General features: G+C 41.5%; 1 protein-coding gene across 1 annotated transcript in view; it reads left to right on the top strand.

Annotated features, from left to right (window-relative positions):
* MYRFL (myelin regulatory factor like) overlaps positions 1-9,171 on the top strand; it is a 70,288-nt gene extending 61,117 nt beyond the window's left edge. The window contains 6 exon segments of the mRNA XM_090275148.1: positions 2,779-2,841; positions 3,456-3,543; positions 5,476-5,550; positions 8,270-8,390; positions 8,718-8,792; positions 8,928-9,171. Coding sequence (XP_090131274.1) covers positions 2,779-2,841; positions 3,456-3,543; positions 5,476-5,550; positions 8,270-8,390; positions 8,718-8,792; positions 8,928-9,014 — 509 coding nt within the window. The 3' untranslated portion in view covers positions 9,015-9,171.
* The last annotated feature ends 332 nt before the right edge of the window (positions 9,172-9,503 follow it).

The following is a 9,503-nucleotide window of genomic DNA, read 5'->3' on the forward strand; positions in this document are numbered from 1 at the left end:
TTTGGTAAAGATTTTAAAAAATTTTCACAAAGCTAAAGGCATGCTCTAAGAAGGTCAATGGCCAACAGAAAACGGTTCCCTGTTTTAAAGGACTCAGGCATCGATTGGTTGGGCTTGTTGACTTTTTTCTTGGCCCAAATCTGGTTCATTCAGGAAGGAAAAAGGTATCCAAGATGCTGTGTTGGAGCTCAGCTAGCAGCACAGCTTTACAAGTAGCGCAATGTGCACGTTCTACCACAACAGGACATGCTTTGGTTGGACACCATCTTAAATCTCCTCTCCAGAAGTTTCTAATTTAGTTTATTGAGAGCTCTTATCCAGTGATTATAAAATGTATCTTCATCTTTACAATGAAAACCACTTGGAATATATATTAAGTTTATAGTGAATATTGCTGGAAGGCATGTATAAAATGAGAGCCACTCATGTGTGACATCAGGAACATTTATGGTTTTTTAATAACCAGCCTTTCAGAATTGAATAGGTGTTTTTTTTGTTTGTTTTGTTTTTTTGCCTCAGAGAAGTGACAAATTAGAGGTGTTTTATAGGAGATTTAATATTTGCTATTTCAATCCTGCTTTTCAAAAGCTATTTTTGTAATTCTAAATCTGTGAGATGATCTCTACTCAACTTCACCTTTTTATTACTGTTAAAAAAAAAATACTGTTATTAGATACTAAATCCTGTCATTGGGTTCTAGTCTTCGGGAATGCAAGGACTCCCTTCTATGGAAGTGAGACAACTCTTTTTTTTTATTTATAGAACTTATAAGTCCCTTTTCTGCAAATTCAGCAAGAAAGTAGAACCAAAGGTAGGGGAAGAAAAGAGAGGGATGGAGAAGTTCTGGTTTGCCCTTCTCTTTATGCCTCATTTGCCTTGTAAATTCTCAGCCTTCTGTGGAAGCATTCAAAGTAAAACGCATAGCAGGAGACATGTGTTTGAAAATTATTATTGGAATAGCTGGAATCCAAGCAATCTGGAGGCCTTTTTAGATAGCACATACATTTATATTTTAAGGGAAATAAATATTCAATTTTCTAGAAAATCCTCATGTATCAAAATCATTTCTTCTTCATAGAAAGCATCGTGTTGGGGAGGATGCTCAGGAAACTTGCCTTGCCTTTAGGTTCTGTCTCACTCCTATTTGCTAATAGGGTGAAGGAGCTCAGCCTCACACATCCATGGCCAGCCCCCCTCCGCACCCATCCACTGGGAACTGCCCCTTTCAGTGTGCAATAGAAAACATTTTTCTAGAGGGCATTTAGTTGGCCTTCCTTTGTCTCCCTTCTGTCCTCCCACAAATATTTGTTGAGCATCTACAGTTGTGCCTGGCCTTGCCTTATATGAGGATACAACATGGACAAAGATGCGGTCTTCCAGAAGCTCACAGGCAGTTGAGCAGACAAGTACAGAAGCCCATCGGCCTAGAGTGGGAAGGACTAGCCAGGACAGAGAGACTTATTAGTGATTGCCCCCAACTAATGCCCACTGTCGCTTTTGCTTCTTATCCTGAAATTTCATACAGAAACGTGTTGTAGCTTGTGCCTCTTTTTAGTTCCTGTGAAAGAAAGCAGGATACGTTATATTAACTCATGTCTCTTATTAAATGAGGGTAATGTCTTTGTGTTTTCTCCAAAACTATATTGAAAAATATAAAATTATGGTGTTTAATGCAAATGAAGAAATGCAATAAAGAGTACAAATACTTGAAAAAAATCTACAAATTAAAAAAATGCTGCAAAATTTTTAAAATTCTTTTGTTAGGTTTGTTTAGCAACCCACTGAATGATTGCTTTCACTATCCACTTTAAAAAGATACACATTTTTTTCCCCATAGCCTTAACAACAATTGTCTGAATGGTAACCTTCTCAAAATTGTATTGAAAATGCCTCTTTGGCTGTGACGGATCACAGCCACTCCCCCAGCTCCCTTTTGCACAGGCACTTCCGGTTCCACACCAGGGAGCTGATTCCTCTCTTCTGCCCTTACCTTCAACTTGATATATTCCTGGGCGAATCACGTTATGCAGGAGCTACAGGGGATTCAAAGGATGTTAACAGAGGTTTCCTAGTGTGGAGTTGTTGAGAATAGAGATAACATGCCCTTCGGCATAGTGATAGATATACCACTGATTGATTACCACATAGAAGATTCGAGTGCTATGGCATTCCAGAGGAGGGAGCCGCTATGAGCTACATTGATCTAATCTGGATGGTGTCTTAGTCTGTTAAGCCCGTCATAACAGACTGGGTGACTTAAACAGCAGAAATACAGTTTATCCCAGTTCTGCAGGCTAGCAGTCCAAGATCATGGTGTTCGCAGGTTTGGTTTCTTCTGATGCCTCCCGCCTCCGCTCAGAGATGGCCGCTCCTCCGTCCTTCCAATGCCTTTCCTCTGCGCAGGCGCCCTCCTTGCCTGAATCTCCTCTTCTGACGAGGAGAGCAGGCAGGCTGGGTTAACGCTCACCCTAACAGCCTCATTGTAACTTAATCACCTCCTTCGAGGCCCTACCTGCACATACAGTCACATGCTGAGGTACTAGGGGTTAGGATTAAACACATGAGAATTTGGGGGACACAGTTTAGCTCGAAGCAAGTAACTTCTTGGAGAAAGGTGAGAATCTTCTGTAAGCAATGTGATAGGGACATGATGGGCTGAAAGGTGGGTGAGTAAAGGGGCGGGAGAACAGTCCACTGGCAGACAAACTAAGGCAAGGCACCGGCTCTTTTCTCATCTTGAATAAGCTTTAAAGACTGATAGACTTTTTTCCTCTTCAGGAGACAGAAGCACATCGTTCTCAGCGGGAGATGAGCTAACTAGCCCTGACTGGGGGAATGACCGTAAGTCTAAATTTAAGTGACTCTATTCTTTGATGTGGGGAGCCAGGCAGAGCAACTACAAGCTATAGGCACTGGAGTGAGGGACAGGGACAGAGGCCGCTCCCTGCCGCTGACACCCACCGCATCCCGTTTTCCTCCTCCAAGCCAGCCTGCCCGGGACGGGGGCGTTAAAAATGTTGCTCATTACTAGACAACTGGTGGTTGATCTCCATAGCTTTTGATAATTTATTTGAACTTCCTGCCCTTTTCTTCTATTTTTCTGACTACATTTTTAGCTTGTTTTCTGTTTTCTCATTTTAAAAAGCATTTTCAATAAATTTCAATTTAGCAGGACTTGCAGGGTCCAGAAATTCTTTTGAATAATATGAGGCTGTCTTTTGGAACCTGGGACTCTTTGTTTTTGTTTTTTTTGTTTTTCTTTAGTTTTCTTAAAGTTTACTAGAACAACAAAAATGCCTTCTCCCCTTCCTCGTCCTTCTTTTTCCATTTGAATGCAAATGAAATCCATTTATCTAGGAAACTTTTAGTTGCGTTCTGAAATTTGGACACTATGCTGGAGCAAGTACTCTTTTCCTCTGCAGAAAGTTTACTCTTTTCTCTACTTCTCATTCCAGGGATCGACACAACTATCAGTTCTATTCAGATTATGGAAATCCAGCAAAGAATAGATCGTCGGTATTGCAGTAGAAGCCTCCAGTGCGGGTGGGTAAGCCTCCCTCTTACCCTCAATTTTTTCTGGGATTTACTCAGGGCTCTGGGTTTTTGAGATCAGAATGAAAGCTAAAGCTATATGGTAAAAGCGGTGTGCACTAACACTGCTTCTTAAGTGAAAACACATTTGTTACATTGTGTTACAGGGTGGAAGAGGGAATCATAAAAACGGTTGGTATTACCAAAGGTCAATAAACCATGGCTCCAATGTTCCCATCTCTCTCCTGGTTTAATGGGTACACGAAAGCAAAAAGCTTAGGGGTAGCTCTGTGGCTGACTCTCCAAGGCAACGAACCAGAGGCGCAGAGCTGCTAGTTAATTTTATAGGCAAGAAAGACATTGTTACCAATGGCTTCAAGTTGTGAGCGAACTGACATTTGTATATTTAAATAACAAGGGATGTCATTATTTCAATTGCTGAAAAAAAATACAGCTTATCTTAGTTTCTTCAGCTAGGAGGAAAAAATCCATGTGCTGGACAAGTTATCAGCATCCATCTCTAGTGTATGCTGATCACCTGTATAGGGGTACTATAATGATGGGTCTAGAGCATAGCATGCAAATGGCTTCAGCAAGCACCATGTGCAAATAGTAGGCATTGAGAAGGGGGGTTATTTTTCTTTTTTTGATAGATATTTACTGAGTGTCTGCTAACTCAAAAACAAGGCCCTATGTTTTTAAACCAGTGTCACAAATCCTATGCATTCTGAGCCTTGTTCCTTTTTAACCTGATAGAACTTAGGCTTCAAGTTGATGGTCTGGATTCTTAAAAATAAGCTGCATGGTGCTTTATGATGTGTTTATGACCTCTACATTTATTATCACATCGAGTTCTCATAGAATCCCTGTGGGTTGGTATCACTGCTCCCCATTTTGTCATTATGGGACCTGAGGTTCAGTCAGCTTGAAAAAGCCAGAGACAGACATTAATTAATGCGGCAGGGTGACAGAATGAGGAGGAGTAAGATGATTCAGGTTTGAATTCCAGAACTTGGACAAGATGCTTATTCTCCCTGCATATATCCCTTTCTCATCTGCTGAGCTGGGTTGCCGCGAAGCATACAGATATTGGAGGCACCGGGTGGGAAACAAATTCCATTTATCTAAGCTTCCTCCAGTTGCAGATCTATTTCCTTTATTTTTACGTTCTCATTTTTAACTATTTAACTTTAGTATTCATTCAAGAGAGTCTAAAATGACTGGCTATTGTTCCCGATTACCTGGTTTTAAATTGTTTCTACATATGATTTAAAAGATTGGGTCATAAGAACTCGGATATGAGAAGCCTTTTTGCTAGAGTTTTCATTGCAATATGAAATCAAAGCAACTCCTGCTTTTCCCCAAGCTTCTCTCTTAAGAGGGGGAGGAAGGAATCTCTGTATAAGCATTTCTGTCTTGCAATTATCTCCATTAGTAAGTGGTAATTAGGACTATAGTGATTTTAGTTGTTTTAAGTACTGAAAGTGCATAATAGTTCCTGCTAATGTTTCCTAAAAGGGAGTGGTTTACAGTAGAAAAGCTGGTATTTATTATTTCCAATCCTTTTTTCCAGAGGAATTGTTAGTTTGAGGCCTTTGCCTCATTTGTCTTCTGAAATCTGTGTCTCCTTAGGGGAACCGAAGTTATTTCCTTTGTGTTTAGTTTTGTGCACTTGGCCTGGGATTTGACTTTCCATTACTTTGTCTATGTGTCCTAACAAAGTATAAATCTGTGTGGTATATTTTATATAGTAAGACCTGAAAGAAATCACTTTGCTATTTGACAGGTATGTCTCTGAAAAACATAAAACTATACCATGTTAAATTTGGTTTTATGTTTTTAATACAGAATATTTTATTTTACATAGTGTATAATGAGTAGCAAAAAGCCTTTGAAACATTTCCTGGATATTTTGATTTGCAGTTTTATTTTGTTTATAATTAGGTCTGGAAATTATAATTACAATATTCCTGTTAATAAGCACACGCCCACCAATGTCAGATTCTCTCTGGAAATCAAGTAAGTGCATAGCCGTAAAAAACAATTCCATTTTTATTGTGATTTGAATAGCTAGTCTAAATGTATTTTACAATTTGATCAGTAAGTCAGGAGGTGGAAAGTTATCAGTCCCTGTTGACCAATGACGGTTGGGTTGAGAGGCGGAGCAACTCAGGGAAGGGGTATGCAGATGAAGGCTGGGATCGTCCAGGCTCCCTTCCTACTGTGGGCTGCACAGTCACACCTGCAAAGCGGAAGTAACCTTGGATCTGGTGCTTGCTCAGGAGCTGCAGACTGCCCCTGGCTGTGTCCCTTTGAATTAGGGTGGGAACAAGAGCAAGAGCATGGCCCTGGGTGGGGGGGGGGGCACTGCCCATTTGTGAGCTCCCGGTAGCAGTGCTAATGCACACACTACCTTCTCTCCCCAGGGGAGTGAAAAAAAGAAGTCAAGAGTTTGGAATCAGGCAGACCAGAGTCCCGATTTGTCTCTGTCACTAATCCTGTGATCTCGGAGATACCACTTATCCTCTCTGAACTACTATTTATTCATCTATAAAGTGAGTTTGACATTAGACCATAACAAGTGGAGCTGCTGTGGGAATCACTGTTACTAATAGTGAAATTAATAACTACCATTTGCCAAGCATATTATAAGCCAGACACTCTATACTTTAGTACTGGGTCATATCATCCTCACAATAACCCTCCAAGGTTGGTATTGCTTTTTTCTAGTTTATATTTTTCAGATGGGAACACAGGTTTTGAGAGGTCAAAAAGCCCATCACAAAACTCAGAGCCTGTACAAGGTGGGGCTGGGCTTCAAACTTAGCCCATTTAAAAAGACAAACAAAAAAAGATTTTACTTATTTATTTTTAGAGAGAGGGGAAGGGAGGGAGAAAGAGAGGGAAACATCAATGTGTGGTTGTCTCTCACACGCCCCCAACTAGGGACCTGGCCCACAACCCAGGCATGTGCCCTGACTGGGAATTGAGCCAGTGACCCTTTGGTTCGCAGGCCGGCCCCCAGTCCACTGAGCCACACCAGCCAGGGCTCAGACCATTTTTTGACCACACTGTCCTGCCTTCCCACATGAGAACATTGCCCCTCCCTGGCATGCAGTGGGCACTCAATAAATGTGAGCTTTTATTATGACTACCTTTTCTCCAAAGTCACAAAACTCTGTTCTTATCAATTTTAATTAATTATGGAACTTGAAGACGTTTGACCCACTTCACTCAGAAAGTATGCAATGAGCTACCTCCTCCCATGGAGAGAGATCGTTTTTATTTTGTGTCTCTTGAGTTTAGTCTCTCCTTTTCTGCTCCCTCCACATTTCCTGCCTTCTTCCCTTCCTTTCTTCTCTCTTTCCCTTTCCTCTGTCCTTCCCTCTCTCCCTCTGCTTCCCCAGCTCTGTTGCTCCTCCCCTGCCCCCCACTCCCACTCTGTCTCTTCCCTGGTTTCACTCAGGCTTCAGCCACCTCTCTCATCCTCTCTGCTTCTACAATAAGCTAATGACTCTCAGTCACCACTCCCCGCAACCCTGCTTGCCTTGGAAAGGTTTGTATCCAGCGGCTAATATTTCATGGCTCAGAAGCCACCATAATTCAAGGCAGAGCAAAAGCTCAATGTACTATTCTTATGAGCCAAAGGTGGTACTATTCCCTAGCACTGCCTTAGTAACCCGAAACAGCATTTCCTCATTCATGCCTAGCTTCAGTGGAGGGAAATAAGCTTAAATGGTAAATCAGTCCCCTGAAGTGGCAGAAGATTCATCTTGAGCCACTAAATCAAGCCATTTTTCTAATACAGGTGATATAAAAATAACACAGATGCTCAACTGAGATTATAGGTTGCCTGTCACACTTATGCAAAAAGATTGTTTCCAAACACAGATGAATCTCATCTTCTTGATGATGATGAATGGGTCAACCTCCAGAGAAAACCACTCTTTCTGGCAGAACTTCCACCCTGATAGCTTTAAAGGCTGGTCATTTCCAATGGGTCTCACCTCCACACCCTTCCCTCTGTTAGCCTTGCTGCTTCAAACAAAATCTACCCAAAGCAGGATTTTGTGGAATCTGAAATCCTGGAAACTTCAGATAGATGCAAACTTAGCTGCAGTGGGGAGGAAAGGAATATAGCCAAAATTATTATAAAACCTGTGGAGAAAACTTCTGATGTTGAGGTCATTTAAAACCGTTTAGAGACCATCATCTGCTATCTCAGTAGTCTGCGCTGGTTTAACAAAAATGGCACCAACCGGGTGGCTTAAACAATAAACATTTATTTTCTGCAGTTCTGGAGGTTGGGCAATCCAACATCAAGGCTCCAGCAGATTCGGTGTCTAGTGATGGTCAGCTTCCTGGCTCATAAATGGTCATCTCGCTTTGTCTTCACATGGCAGGGGGTTGAGAATGCTTTCTGGGGTTCTTTTCACAAGGACACTAATTTCACTAAAGAAGGCTCACCTTATCCCACTGGAGGTTAGGATTTCAGTATTTGAATTTGGGAGAACACGAACATTCAGTCCATAGCAGTAGTCACCTGAGATTGAGCTTCTCTCTGTAATAGTGAGATGTGAGCTAGGATACTGGCATTAGGGAGCTTTGTGTAATAAAATGCTTACTTGGAACCTTGCATGGATTTCCAAGATATTATGTTCCCTCTTATTAAAGTGTAGCCTGGTAGGAGGTGGGAGTTGCTTTTCCATTTGTCCTTTCTTTCCTTTGTCTCTTAAAGCACAACAGAGCCATTGATAGTCTTCCAGTGCAAATTCACCCTTGGAAATATATGTTTCCAGAGGAAAAGGGAAGCCAAAGGGATGCAGAACTACCAAGAAGTCTCCCAGGAGATGACACAGGTAATGTTTTCTGGCTCCTTGGCATTACACCCCGGTTCCAGAAGTGTGTGTAGAATTGGGGCACAGCCTCTGCTCCCTACTAAGAGAGAGATGCCTCGAGCCACATGCCAGGGTTTCCTCTGCTCGCCAACCCTGGTCCCCAGGCTTTGCTCAGCATCTTCCCTGGTGTCCTTCGGAAGCTACAGACTGTTCTGGCAATCCTTATCAAAAGCTGTTGTCACAAATACCTCTCCTACAGTAGTCAAAGAAATGCTTTCTCAGTCTGTACTCTTTCCACTGACGTGTAAAACGTGGTTGTGAAATGGATCTCTTTCATTCATTATTTAGGGATATCAGCACGTGTGGAGCCTCTCTGTAGCTCCGTTCTTTGATAACGTGTACCATTTCCATGTGGCTGCCCCGGTAAGCTTTCTTTCTTCCTTTTTCTTAACTTTTCTTTTCAGGGAGGAAAATAAATAAATAACTAAATAAATAAATACACTTTAACTACAGTCAATTCTTACATGAATAATTCTCTCTTTTTCCCCATTCTGACAGGATTTAGCTGACTGTTCAACAGACCCTTATTTTGCTGGAATATTCTTTACAGATTACTTCTTTTACTTCCATCGACACTGTGCCTAATTTATTCAAGTTTGTCTGGGGACTTTGCCAAGGAAAAATACTCAGAAATACAGTTAATGGAACCTTCTATCTATGTATCCAACTTCTTTCTTGTTTTTGTGGAAGCCTTTGGCTTCTGACAGTTTTGAGGCTTCAATGAGGAGAATAAAGTATTTGCTGAAACTTGAGATAATGTGGTGTTTGATTTTGCCATGACTGTGAAGAAGATATTTCCTGGAGTAATCAGCACCCTTGGATTTGAAAATACTGCTTCTGGTATTAAGAAAGCTGTGAGGTCAAAACAGGCAGGTCTAGCTTTGCTTTGTCTTAATGTATTTCAAAGCTTTGGAGAAAAACAAAAAGGCCCATTCAGCCATTTGAACTTAGATCCACTAAACGTAGACTTGAGAATGTGTAATGTGGAGCGTGTTGGCGGGAGGGGTGGATGGCGCCTGACGCTGAGCTCACGTTTAGACAGACTATTGCTGTGTTTGTTTGTGTTTGTGTGTG

This window comes from Furipterus horrens, unplaced genomic scaffold (genome assembly GCF_987537825.1).
Source record: "Furipterus horrens unplaced genomic scaffold, mFurHor1.1.pri manual_scaffold_4, whole genome shotgun sequence".
NCBI lineage: Eukaryota > Metazoa > Chordata > Mammalia > Chiroptera > Furipteridae > Furipterus > Furipterus horrens.